Source organism: Prionailurus bengalensis, chromosome B1 (assembly GCF_016509475.1).
Source record: "Prionailurus bengalensis isolate Pbe53 chromosome B1, Fcat_Pben_1.1_paternal_pri, whole genome shotgun sequence".
Lineage (NCBI taxonomy): Eukaryota > Metazoa > Chordata > Mammalia > Carnivora > Felidae > Prionailurus > Prionailurus bengalensis.
In genome coordinates, this window is record NC_057344.1 from 146,448,157 (window position 1) to 146,462,441 (window position 14,285).

At 42.9% G+C, this 14,285-nt stretch overlaps 2 protein-coding genes across 2 annotated transcripts; both read right to left on the reverse strand.

Moving 5' to 3' along the window:
* Positions 1 to 6,887: 6,887 nt before the first annotated feature.
* On the reverse strand, positions 6,888 to 7,904 carry LOC122468249 (platelet factor 4-like). The gene is made up of 3 exons (XM_043554723.1): positions 7,686 to 7,904; positions 7,258 to 7,384; positions 6,888 to 7,138 (listed from the first exon to the last, which is right to left on the reverse strand). Exons 1-3 carry the CDS (start codon positions 7,786 to 7,788, stop codon positions 7,051 to 7,053), a joined length of 318 nt encoding a protein of 105 aa, XP_043410658.1. The 5' UTR covers positions 7,789 to 7,904; the 3' UTR covers positions 6,888 to 7,050.
* A 4,069-nt stretch (positions 7,905 to 11,973) lies between these two features.
* Positions 11,974 to 13,792, reverse strand: LOC122478801 (platelet basic protein-like). Its single transcript, XM_043572483.1, has 3 exons — positions 13,549 to 13,792; positions 13,074 to 13,209; positions 11,974 to 12,921 (listed from the first exon to the last, which is right to left on the reverse strand). Exons 1-3 carry the CDS (start codon positions 13,733 to 13,735, stop codon positions 12,819 to 12,821), a joined length of 426 nt encoding a protein of 141 aa, XP_043428418.1. The 5' UTR covers positions 13,736 to 13,792; the 3' UTR covers positions 11,974 to 12,818.
* Positions 13,793 to 14,285: the final 493 nt, after the last annotated feature.

Consider the following 14,285-nt stretch of genomic DNA (forward strand, 5'->3'; position numbering starts at 1 on the left):
TGTTGGTGGAGCGTGCGTTCGAGCCCCCTGTCGGGCTCTGTGCTGACAGCTCAGAGTCTGGAGCCTGCTTCGGATTCTGTGTCTCCCTGTCTCTGCCCCCGCCCTGCTCATGCTCTGTCTCTCTCTATCTCAAAAATAAATAAACATTAAAAATTTTTTAAAAATCATGCAAATTATCAATAGGGTAAATGGCATGAATGTGTTATAATGTCTATGAATGACTGGGCGAAATCTCTGAGCCTCACAAAGTCAGGTGTGGGAAAACAGAGTCTTTAATGTTGAACCCACTTTCTCTTGGCAAGATGCCTTATCCAGCACCCCACTGCACCTCTGTGTCAAAGCACTAACTGCATTCCTGTTTCCATGTAGTTAATAAATATAAACCAACATTTCTTTAGCATCTACTCTGCTAGGCATTTTTCTGGAAGAGAGAATGAAGAGACGGCAAGATCCTTATTCCCTGATCTAAAAGAAGGAGCAGATAAATAATTGCAATGGAGTCTAATCATTTTTTCTATTGGTGAGATGGATAAACTGCTTTATTGCCTTTTTTTCCCACTGATCCCATCTTAGAATTACTTAGAATTACTTAGAATTACTGCAACAAGAAAACTGTTTTCTTGTTTTTAGAATTACTTAGAATTACTTAGAATTACTTAGAATTACTTAGAATTACTTAGAATTACTTAGAATTACTGCAACAAGAAAACTGATTGTCCCACACAGCTGATAAGAGCTGATTCCTCCAACTCTGCTTTCAAGTTTTACTATCTCTTACGGCAACACTGGCTAATAAGGGCCTAATGCCCACGTGTCTGCTTCAGCAAAGAGATAAACATTTCACAAGGTTACAGCCAAAGTTCCTTTCTTCTGCTTGTTTTCTTTACTAAGTAAACAGTTTCGCCAGGCTCCCAATCACCAAATCTCCTGAATATTTTATAATCTTATACTTTTATAATTTTAGAATCTTATATGCTGGTTGATAAGCATTGTGGTTTTGTTATTTGATTTTCTTTCAGCTGTTACCATGAATGGAAAATACAACTTGTATCTGTCATGTTAAACTTTTTAATTTATTTTTATTTTTTTAATATTTACTTATTTTTGAGAGACACAGACAGAACACAAGTGGAGGAGGGACAGAGAGAGATGGGGACATAGAATCCAAAGCAGCCTCCAGGCTCTGAGCTGTCAGCACAGAGCCCAACGTGGGGCTCGAACTCATGAGCTGTGAGATCATGACCTGAGCCGAAGTTGGACGCTTAACCGACAGAGCCACCCTGGCACCCCTGTCAAGTTAAACTTTTTTCTAATCTACAGTCGTCCCCGTTTATCCACAGGGGGTACGTTCTAAGCCCCCCAGTGGCTGTCTGAAACCATGGAGGGTACTGAACCCTATATATGCCGTTTTCTCCTATACATACATAACTATGATAAAGTTTAACTTATACATCTGGCACAGTAAGAGATTAACAACAATAATGAAATAGAACAATCACTAACAATAGATTGCAAGAAAAGTTATCTGAATGTGGTCTCTCGAAATATTGCATTGTATTCATCCTACTTCTTGTGATGATGTGAGATGATAAAATGCCTGCATAATGAGATGAAGTGAGGTGAATGACATAGGCATTGTGATATAGCATTGGGCTACTATTGGCCTTCTGCCCATAAGTCAGGAGAACCACCTGCTTTCACAGTTTTCAGACCACGGGTGACAGTGGGTAATTGAAACCAAGGAACACAAAACCACAGAAAGGGATGACTGCTCTAGTTATCTGCACCCAAACATTGAGTTGTGGTTCTGTGCAGGGAAAGTTCTGGCTTGTTGGACATGTTCTTAATGGTTCCTTGTAAAAGTCAAGGATGTGGCCACTCCTGCTTGGAAATGATATGTGCTTTGAAAGCAAAACTCCAAGAAAAAGGGAAGAGTAACTTTTGCTCATTAGATCCCAATTCTGAATCAGACCCCTGATGGCTCCCCCTTGTAAGTGACACCTACCTTTCCCAGTTCCCTGTGAGGTGGATATTACTGCCTTTGTTTTTCAGATAAGAAAACTGAGAGACCCAGGTCACACAGAGTCAAAACTCTGTAGTCAAGATTGTCTTATACAAAATCCCACTGGGCCAAATAAAGCCAGCGACTTCAAGGATAAGGAAAAGAACTGTAGGCAAAGGAGAAATAGGTATCAAACCACCAATTAAATTTACTGAATGTGTTTACTTTTTCCCAGCCCCCCTAGGAAGTAAGGTATTTTCTGCTCTCAGTTTACTTTACATTAGGGACCAAACCAGGATGCGCAAGGCTGACGCTCAGTGGGGAGTGAGTATAAGGAAGAGCCCCAAGCTGAAAAAGACAGAAAATCTCAACAATCCAGACAGTTGCCTCTCTGGCCTTACGTCTTCCCCTCAAAATCTGATCCTCGTGGGGTTCCCAGAGACACCAGCCCCAGGTCAGCCCTCGAGAATGAGAGCAAAAGCAGACCACAGGCAAGGAGAGTTAACTCTCCAGCTGGCCCTGAGCTTCCCATCCCTCTCCAAGTATCTTGAGAAGCATTAATTAGCGTATGGACTCCAACACGACATGGTAAAACTTGAGTCTTTAACCAAAGAACTAGAGCAATATTTTATTTATTTATTTATTTATTCATTCATTCATTCATTCATTCATTTTATAACAATGTTTTAAAACGACAAGTTATGATACATTAATGGGTTGTGAAATACTTCACAAGCTTGTCGCCAAATGTCTCAAAAATGGATAAAGGAGGATAGTATAGAAAACGAAATATCAAACACATTGTACAAAGCAAATGTAAGTATTGTATTGTGAACTTGTGTTGGGGTATGTGTATGTGTGTGAATACATAAACACACACAGTGGATACATACATACACAATATTTATAAATATGTAAGTGAATGCTTAATCTCCTGAGTTTGACACCTTTCTGTGACCAAGGAAAAATTTATTTTATTACCCCAGGACTTGGTTTCTTCCGTGTAAAATTGAGATAGGAACCCTCCCTAACAATAAAGTAATTCCCACTTCCTTATAATTGTGTGCAGTGAGAATTTATTGAAAATTAGCAGTTCACCTTGCAACCAATATCCAATAACTAATATTTTGGAAAAAAAAAAACAGGGTAGTTTTGAGTGGCAAAATTACAGTTGTTCAAAAATTTTTCCTTATAGTTTCCACTATGTTTTCTACGTTATCCGTAACGAGCATGTGTTCACTGTTTTTTATAATAAGAAAAAATATGGATGTATCTTTTAAAACAACTAAACCCTCAGTGCTCCATGTACTGAAAAGGAAACTGTGGTGGTTTTTTTTTTTTTTTTTTTCTTACCACAAAGGCCTTCAAAGGGAAAAAAAACAATACATTTAAAACTGCAGAGCAACTTTCAAGAGCAAAATATCTTTTGGTGGTTTTGGTTTGGTTTTGTTGATAAGGTCCATGACTGTGCAGTAAGTGTATAGTTTGTATATTTTCTGCAGGAAAAAAAAAAAAAAGCTTGAGTACATTGAATCCTTATCATTCCGTAAATATTTCAACAGCGGGAGCTACAGCAAACAAATTGCTGCCTGAATAGGAAAGTTTTTTCCCAACACCATTGCTGATAAAGGCGGCCACTTGAAAGTGTTCTCTGGCAATTTCGAAGGAAGGATTTGCAAGGCCTCTGCATGGGTTGACTTTGCAAAATTTGTTTTAGTCCTTTGAGTCCCACTTACTGACTCTAAGTACACCGTTGGAGGCAACCCATAAAAGGAAAAGAAGCAAAACAAAACAAAACAAAACAAAACAGGATCTTACCTCCCATACCTCCCATACTCCATTTACAGTATTTTCTCTCTCAAAGTTCATTTGACTTAAGGAACTTTGATTTATATTGCAACGATATCTTGCTGCTTACCACCAAGAATCAGTCTGTTAAATGCCTCAGTCTACACTCTGGACTGACGGGGATGGTACACTGAAAGCAATATTCAGAGCAACAATAATCATTATAGTTGCTGATTTTTTTTTAATGTTTATTTATTTTTGAGAGACAGCAAGCCAGTTGGGGAGGGGCAGAGACAGAGGGCGACAGAGGATACAAAGTGGACTCTGCACGTACAGCAGAGAGCCTGACGATGTGGGGCTTGAACTCACAAACCACAGATCGTGACCTAAGCAGAAGTCAGGTGCTCAACCGACTAAGCCATGCAGGCATCCTGATATAGTTGCTAATTTGTTTTTAAATTTTTTAAAATGTTTATTCATTTTTGAGAGACAGAGAGAGACAGAGCACGAGTGGGGAAGGGGCAGAGAGAGGGAGACACAGAATCTGAAACAGGCTCCAGGCTCAGAGCTGTCAGCACAGAGCCCGTCGCAGGGCTGGAACTCGTCAACTGCGAGATCTGGACCTGAGCCGACGTCGGACGCTCAACCGACTGAGCCACCCAGGTGCCCCTATAGTTGCTAATTTTTAAGTACAGCCTTAGCAGGAGGAACTGCATTGGGTGCTTTGCCCACATCATCTGTTTGATCCCCACGGTCATCTATGAAGTAGACACTCATACTATTCTCACTCCACAGATGAGGAAAGTCAGGCAAAGCTCTGGCAAAGCATTGGGTGCCAGGCTGAGGCTTTACACCTTGAAGGTTTTATGCAAAAAAGTATCTGTATTTTGGAAAGCTAATCCAGGTGGCTTGAGTGAGTTGGGCTGAAGGTAAAAACACCAGATGGGTGAAAACTTGTTGGAAGACCATCGTTCATTCCCCATAGCCACCTCGGCTCTGCAGAATCATAGACTGCCCTCCGGTCGTGCTGAGGAGTTAATGGTCTTACGTCTTTCTACTTATTTTTCATCTCGTGGCAGTTCCATTCTTCCCTTTGCCTCCAGCAAATTCCTACTCCACCTCCAAGTGCTATGCGTGGACAGTCCCTCCAGAGAGACGTAGCTAAGAGGTCAATGGCCTGTGTGAATGGCAGCGTAGAGGGATTTGGGCGTCAGAAGCATCTGCTCAGCCTCTAACAAGCTGTGGCTTTGGGACATTTCTTACGTTTCCAAGACTTACCTCAATTCTGCAGTGGGAATAATAGTACATAACACGAGAAGGGGGTGCGGAAATTTGGATGACACTCTGAAACTTCGAAAGCCTCTATAAATAGAGTTTACTTAAGTAGTTTGTCATCTCAGAGGCCCTCCCCACACCCAAGGAGAATGAATTGTACCAGTCTCCTTTTTCTCTTAGCCGTCCAATCCTACCTCTGCATATTGTTGTATTAGGTTGAAATGACATTAAGTCACAAGCAAGGGTCTGTAGTTTTCTCCTGCCTCCACTAGATTCTACCTCCTTGCCCATGAATGGTTGGCTGAACAGCACTATTCTTTCCCAGAGATTTCCATGCCTTAATCCCTGGAATGTGTGAAAATGTTACCTTATATGGGAAAAAAAAAAAAAGAGTTTGCAGATGTGTTAAGGGTCTTGAGAGGAGATTATCCTGGACTATCCGAATGGGCCCAATGTAATCACAGGTGTTTTGTTTTGTTTTGTTTTGTTTAGAGGGACAAGCAGGGTATAAGAAGTGTCATAGAGGAAATGTGACAACAGAAACAGAGGTTGGAGGGATGTAGTTTGGAGATGAAGGAAGAGATCATCCAGCACAGCACTACAGGTGGCCTCTAGAAGCTAAGAAAGGCAAAGGAACGGATTATGCCCTAGAGCCTGTAGAAGGAAAGCAGCTCTGAGGACACCCTGAGTTTAGCCTGTGAGCCCCAAATTGGGCTTCTGACTTCCAGGACCGTAAGATAATAAATGTGTATTGTTTAAGCCATTGTGTTCATGGTACTTTGGTACAGAAGCAATAGGTAACTAACACGCCTATCTGGAAGCACCCTCCTTCCTCCCCAAGATATAGTGGTGTCTTCCCAAAACATGAAACATGTACAATCTTGCACCTCTCAATTTTCCACAGCTGTTTAACATACATTCGTGGTTTCTCCAATGTCAAGGGATTCATGGAACAGTGGTAGGCTGCAAAGAAAGTTTTACCGAACATAAGAATACCAAGGAGAACATCTGTTCAAGACATTTGCAGGCTTACAGGAATATTCACAGCATATTAATGGGGTGTAGCAAAACCCAATTCTGTAAGTTTGACAAATGTGGGATTCACTAAAGGTAGTTGTGTGGGTATCAGAACTATTTTTAACATGTCGCCTTGGTGACATGTCCACATTATCAAAGCACCAATAAAGAGTGAAATAGTTTAATGTAATTCTCTGGAAAGTATAAATATATTTCCACTAAGTAGTAGAGAATCCTAGTTTCATTTGTATTATTTTTTCTAATACTTAAGTTGAATATAAATCTTTACAATTTTTTTTTAGTGTGCATTTATTTCTGAGACAGAGAGAGACAGAGCATGAGAGGGGGAAGGGCAGAGAGAGAGGGAGACACAGAATCGGAAACAGGCTCCAGGCTCTGAGCTGTCAGCACAGAGCCTGATGTGGAGCTCAAACTCACAAACCGTTTGATTATGACCTGAGCCGAAGTCAGTCGCTCAACCAACTGAGCCACCCAGGCACCCCGGTTGAGTATAAATTTTAAGGGCATAAAAGAGCCTTATTTATTTATTTATTTATTTATTTCTTATTTATTTATTTAAAAAAGCCTGTGACGTTTCAGTGTGATTAATATTTACTGGCAAAGCTAATTATAACATTAATATGTAAATAAAGTAATGCAATCACGTAAATATGCAAATATATATCAGTGAACGTGTCACACTAAATGAACCAGTCCTTATTAAACCCAACTTCCCTTCAAATATATATTTTTGCTTAAAATTCTGGAGATTTTCTTTTAAATGAAATTGAGTCAACACTATTTCTTTGCTCTATTAAGAAATACACCACACGTCGATTTATTTTATTTATTTAGAACTTGGAGGGCAATAAAAAAAAAAATCGGGAGATTTTTCCACCATTAGCTTGAAAATGAATAAAAGAGAAAACATGCTGCATTGCAACTGTACAGAGTGAGGCAGCTGGCAGCTAGCTCTCCAAAAGCTTCCGGAGTATTTTCTTATACAGGGGGGCGTTCGGGTCTAGGCATATTTTCCTACCATTCTTCAGAGAAGCTCTGCCAGAGAAAAGATTTGAACGTGGGGTTAGACGCGTAGTGAAGCGGGGTGTGGAGGAACACAGGCTAAGGCAAAGGAGGCAGAGGGTAGGGCCCCGAAGCCAGTGCATGGGACTCACATCATCTGGGGAACGGGGCAGTGGACTGTCGCACCCATCACCTCCAGGCTGCGGATATGCTTGGGACGGACTTCGGAGGTGGTCTTCACGCACACGCAGCGCAGGTGCTCATCTCCTTCTGGGTCCCCTGAGGGTTCGGGGGGGGGGGGCGGTGGAGGACAGAGCGGTGAGTGAGTGAACCTTCGAACTTACCTTAGGGATCTTTTTTCATTGCGTCTGGCTTTCATTTCCTCACCCATAAATCATACCTCCCTCAGAGAGAAGTGTTACTGACAAGATGGTAAATAGTGCACCGGGCAGCTCATGGCACAGCGTCCGCACACCTAGGCAGAGCTCAGAAGATTATAAAAATTCCACCCCAGCCCTGGGGGTTCCCCGACTGCCTGTCGTCCGCCCCCGTCCCCTCCATGCCTTACTTTAGCTCTTACCTCTGGGGAGGGCGACCACGGCTGGCAAGAGCAGCAGTCCCAGGAGCAGGAGCCCCGAGATGGGCAGGGGCCGGGGGGCGCGGGCACCCACTCGAAGCCTCATGTCCAGCAGGTGCCAGCAGGAGCCGAGAGTGCAAGGGCAGTTGGGGCCGAGGCTTTGCAGGCCAGTGGCTCCTAAGACTCTCCAGGCCGGTTTTATCCCCACTGTCAGTCCTGTCCTGTCCGGAAAACTGGGGCGGATGGTGGGGGAAGTGGAGACACTTCTGGGAAGGGTTAGGCCAGATCTGGCCAGCCAAGATTAGGAGGAAAAAAAAGAAGAAGAAGAAGAAGAATACTGGGGTCAGCTGGGAGCTGGGAGCAGGAGCAACACCCTCAATCTAAATTCATGTACGTGCACATGGGTGCAGTTAGAGCCAGTATTTGAACCTGTCTGTTGCCTTTGTTATGTGTTATTGTAGAGTTCTCTGTGATCACTATGTTGCCATTTATACAGGTGGTGCCTTCAGACTCTAGACAGTTTCTGTTTCTTTCCCAACTGGCAACAAACTGCCTTTTCAAGAACTGCTTATTTCTGCCAGCGTGGCCTGATTACCACGGAGTTGAGCTTTGTGGCTGTGTGTGTTAAAGGTGTGTCTTCCTAATTGTTTTCTTGCTCGTAAAAAGTTGAATTGGTCTTTGGGATGACTCAGCTCTGAATCTCACCCGAATGTGAAGTTTCCTCGGTCTCTTGAACAGGATCTACCCTGCCCTACCAGCCACCCTCTAGGAAGCAAAGTCTGTTACCCTGGTCTATCCTCTTACCCTGAGAAAAATTATGAAAGTAATATTGGAATGCATTCATTCTGTAAAAACTTGGTGCCCACATGTTACTGGGCTTGGCCCAGAAATGAGGTCAAGCAGGAGAGTTTCCAGGCCACATTTCCCAGAGCCTGCTGTGACCTGGACAAGTGCCAGTTTAAGTCAGGCTGCACTGTGGCTGGATCAGTGATGTTCTAAGGAGGGCACAGAGCTTCTGGGAGTGGAGTGTAGAAAGATGTGGAAGAGGGGTGGAGGGTAGGTAACAAAATCCACAAAGTAAAGGTCAAGAGATCGATACGGACTATCTTCCCTTCCCTGAAAAAAGGATGACTTAGGCTCTTTTTTTTTTTTTTTTTTTAGTTGTTTTAAGTTTATTTTTCTTGAGAGAGAGAGAGAAGAGAAAGAGAGCAGGGGAGGGACACAGAGAGAGAGAGAGGGAATCCCAGGCAGGCTCTGTGCTGTCAGCGCAGAGCCTGCTTTAGGGCTCAAACTCATGAACTGTGAGATCATGACCTGAATCGAAATCAAGAGTCAGGTGCTTAACCGACTGAGCCATCCAGGTGCCTTTACTTGGGCTCTTAAATAGGGCAAAGTATGTCCTCATCTCAAAGCCAGAGGTTTTCTGTCGCACTAACAGTGAAGGGCATCAGTGGCCCACGGCAGGAAACTAGCTGACTTCTGAATGCTCTGGAGGACCAGGCTTCTGCAGGGCTATGCAATGTCCCTCCTCCACCTACAATGTTCTTTCTCTTAGTATCCCACCACTTGCCTTTCGGCTAAGTCCCATTCGAATTTCTGGTGTCTACCTAACATCACTTCCTCAGCGAGGCCTTTCCTGACAGCTACAGCTAATTGTGTCCCCTGTTGTGTCTTGTAGCTTCCCTGCATTTGCGATCTCTCACTGATACAGATATTATACATGCAGATACATATGCATGTGCGCGCGCGCGCGCGTGTGTGTGTGTGTGTGTGTGTGTGTTTGAAAGTGTTTAAAATGTTTTCTGGGGTGCCTGGGTGGCTCAGTCGGTTAAGTGTCCAACTTCAGCTCAGGTCATGATCTCATGGTTTGTGGGTTCAAGCCCCAAGTCGGGCGCTGTGTCTCAGATTCTGTGTCTCCTTCCCTCTCTGTCCCTCCCCCGCTCGCACTCTGTCTCTCTCTCTCTCTCTCTCAAAAATAAACATTAAAAAAATTTTTTTAATGTTTTATCTCCCCACATGCAAAGCTGTATGAGGTGAGCGGTCATAATGTATATCACTGTTCTAGAACATGGGTAAGGACTCAATATAAAGTACTATATTCATGAAGATAATGTTGAAAATGATGATGCTGAGGCTTTGACTTGCTCCTCTGTTGGTTTCTTCACACAGTTAGAGCAGACCTCTGTATCTGCAGGTGTCCCATCAGGTTGTGATTATTTGTCAACCTGTCAGCCCCTCCGACCAGACAGTGATCTCTTCAAGGACAATTCTCTGGGACTTACATATGTTGAACATCCAGCATCCAATGCAAATGGATGATCCAGAAGGTGCTGTAACTTACACAAGTGTATTGCACTAAAACTTGAGATCCCAAATAGGGTTAGTGGCAGAGGGGATGGATAGAAGAGATGGTTTGGGATATGAATGGGTGGCATAACGGATTTTACAACCTCATCCCCAGATGTCAATGTTTACAGGAAGTAGTAAGTGTCATTAAGTGATTCTTTCTCTGCATTACATGAAATAGTTTAATGCACCCAAAAACGAAAGACATGTGCATCTTAGGAGGTATCGCATAGTGGAAAAAACCTGTCATGTTTCAGCAGCTGACCCTGTTGGTAGCAGGAGGAAACCACTAGAGAAATGAATGAAATGTCTGAGCTCTTGTGAATTATTGGAGAAAAACTAATGAAAACGATTGCAATCCCCACTTACTGCTTTATTATATGTTTATATATATGTGTATATATATTAACTACCATTTAATAAGTGCATTTATTTTGTAGACGAAACATTTTAAGGCACTGAGCCTATACTGATGAGGAGATAATAAAAGTAGATGTTAGTATACAAAATTTGTGAACTAAGTGCTTAATACGTGAGTGTTCCCCCAAAGTCCATTTACAGATTGGGGTTGGTGAACTTGCTTCTCCTTCAACCATCAAAGTATGCTGCTTGCGATCAGGTCCTATTTTTGTGTGCCAATAACATCGCGATATAGGATATAATCTCTTCATTAGAGAAAGAAGAATCGGGGAACGTGGTGTGGTGGTGAAGAACAGAGCTTCAATTACTCACTCTGTCACCTACTTATTTATCTGATCTTGCGGCAAATTTCCTAATCTCTTTGAATTTCAGTATTCTTCTGTAGAACACTGGGAATGCTAATAGTACAACAAATAAAATAATAGCTAACATTTATATAGGGGTTCTTGTGGGGCTTCTAGCCCTTTGAATCAATTAACTCTTAATTTTCACATCGGTTGTCAGACAGGCAATATTATTATCCCATTTTAGAGATGAAGAAACTAAGGCACAGAGTGGTTATGCAACCTGTCCAAAGTTACACAGCTAGTAAGGGGTAGAGCTAATTCACCCAATTATTCTCTTTACAGAGGATGAACTCTTAACCAGATCATATCTATCTTGTGAGAATCATTTAATTCATCCATACAAGACACTTCGTATGCCAGGCATATTAAAATTTATCCAAAAATTTTCACTATTATAATAAATTAAGAAGGACACACATCAGTGGCATGTGGGTGGCTCAGTAGGTTAAGCGTCCGACTCTTGATTTCAGCTCAGGTCATGATCTCACAGTTGAGGAGATCGAACCCTGCATCGGACTCTGTCTGTGCTGATAGCATGGAGACTGCTTAGGATTCTCTCTCTCCCTCTCTCTCTGCCCCTCTCCTGCTTGCACGTACATGCTGTTTTTTGCTCTCTCTCAAAAATAAACAAATAAACTTAAAAAATAATAATAATGGGGGCGCCTGGGTGGCTCGGTCAGTTAAGCATCTGACTTCGGCTCAGGTCATGATCTCACGGTCTGTGAGTTTGAGCCCCGTGTCGGGCTCTGTGCTGACAGCTCAGAGCCTGGAGCCCGTTTCAGATTCTCCTGTTCATGCTCTGTCTCTGTCTCAAAAATAAATAAACGTAAAAAAGAAAGAAAGAAAGAAAGAAAGAAAGAAAGAACGAGCCAGAGGGAGCACGGAGATAATGGGAAAAATGGGTGAAGGGGAATAGGAAGTCCAGGCTTCCAGTTATGGAATGACTAGGCCACGGGGATAAAAAGCACAGTGTGGGGAATGTAGCCAATGGTGTTGTAATGATGTTGTACAGTGTCAGGGGGTAGCAGCACTTGGGGAGCACACAGCACAAGGGAGAGAGATGGTCAGTCACTCTGCCGAAATGAATGCAACTTTGGCCATCAGCTATATTCAAATAAAAAAAATGTAAAAAAAAAAAGAAAGCTCTGTTTCTTATAAAACAATGATTAGAAGTCTGCCAAAGTGTGAATTTTTTATTTTCATATTCGCAAGGTTGATTCCACCACAAAAATTGTAAGCAGACAGGATGTGAATGCAAATGTATACGAACATTCCAGGTTAACACATTTAACACCATAGAGAACCTATGTTATTATTAGGATTATTATTGAAAATACTGGAGTGTTTTTAATAGAGAGAATGTTAATGCTGTTCATCATAAATTTTTTTATTCTATAGTATTAAATGTATTCACTTTAAAGTAAGTAACCACAGCTTACAAGACTCACATTCTACAACTTTATTATTTTTTAGGGCTTGAAGGCTGAAATAAACATTAGAAAAACCTTTCAAAATGCTTGGAGGCAAAGTATCCTAAGACGAAGACAATGAAAAACTCTATTAAGTCCCTAAATAAATCAACAAACATTTATTGAGCAAGTGCTCTATTCTGGGCTCTGTGTGATTTCTAATAACAATGGCCATTATGGAATCTATTAATCATCATGAGTATAGCTAGTCTCACACTCAAGTAGAGCAAGAGAGGTTAACACGCATGTGAGTATTTGGAAAGAAAATTTTAAATAAAGGAATGCAAAGCATAGTGCCATATTTAGCCAGGAGTTAGGGAACAAACCATATATTATATTTTGGCAGTAAGTTTGCTTACTGTTATCTTCTCTCTGTCATCTATGAACCAGCCTTCTCAGAATGTCATGCGACTTTTCGAGGCAGAATTGAACACATATCCAAAGTTCAATACAATATGAGTAGGTATTTTGGATAAATAAGGACTCCAGAAAGTCGAACCTTCAAACTCCTACTCTTCTTGGGAGATAGAAAGATTTGACACAAAGCGAACAGATTAAGCCATTGACCCACTACTTTCCAAAATTTTCTGGACTATTTTCTTGATTTTGGGAGCTTCTGGGTCCAGGCAGACTTTGTTCCCGTTCTTCAGCGTGGCTCTGCAAGAGGGAATGGAATGATCTGTGAGTGCCCTGGCCTGACCCTCAGAAGCCATTCACCGGGCTGGATGGATTAAACTGCGTCGGTGGGGACAGAAGCAGAGAGTTTCCCTAATGCCCAATGAGGCAATGGTACAAAAACAGCGACTTACATCACTTCGACGTTGGCACAGTGGGGTCCTGCCCTGAGCACCTCCAAATTCTGGATGTTACTTGGGTGAATGCCAGAGACGGTTTTCATACACAGGCAGCGAAGTTCAACGAACGGCTCCACGTCTGCACGTTTAGCTAGGGTAGAAAGCGTGACTCTGTTAGTGGTCCCGATTCTTGCGGAGATCTTATCTAGTGGCTTGTTTCCTTAGCCCCTTATTTGTTAACTGTGCCGCTCTCCTAAAGTCGCTGCGTCTATGACCGTCCGATCTTTAGTAGAGTACCCTGGCAGAATGCCTTGGCACACGTGAAGTGCCCACTAAGCCTTCCCTCTCCTCCCGGAGGTACTGGTGTAACGGCCTCTCCAGCCCCAGGAGCGACCGTGCAGACTTTCCCCCAGGCCCTGCTGCAGCCGAAGCAGCCACAGCTGCAGAGAGGCAGGGACTCCACTCTCAGCGCTCCCGCAGTTTCTCTTACTTAACCCAGAGGGAACCAGCGTGCTCAGGAACAGCGACAGCAGTAGCAAGCCCTGTAGGACCGGAAGCCGGCTGGTGCTGGAGCAGGAGGAGGTAGGACGGAGGCCCATGGTGGAGACGTCTAAGCTGGAGTCGGTCCTGGAGGCCTCGGTGCCAGGGCGAATTGCTGCCTCCAAGTCTGCGGTCATGGTGTCTCATGCTCTCCCGATGCCTTTTATACAAGCCCCTCGAGGCCAGCAGGGAGAAAAAAGATAGGGAAGAAGGGATGGTGTGTGGAAATACATGTGGGAGGATGGGCAAGTTGTGCTCAACCCAGATAAACACCAGGCAGGTCGGGGTTCCTGCTCAATTTTATTTGTACTTCCCTTCACACTGTGCTCTCCACACCCCCCTTCCCCCATTCTTAGTACCCATATCCTTGACACGAATATAACCTTCCACGTAGGGAGGTAAGAACTAAACTGAAGTCTTACACAAATTTTCTTTGTGTATCTACATGATAACACCCTGCTTTTCTTATAAGGCAATTTCTAGGCTTAACAGACACTTTATGACTATCTGAGAGCATACATATATGGCCCTTTCCAGTTGCCAAAGAAAGCACATGTTCCTAACTCGGTTGTTGATAAATGTTAGGATTTGTTTGTAGTATGTGCATAAAGTAGGAGCCAATTACCGCCAAAGGCCCACTTTGCATATTAGTTTGTGGGTTGCTTTCTGTTTCCAGAATGTATTATT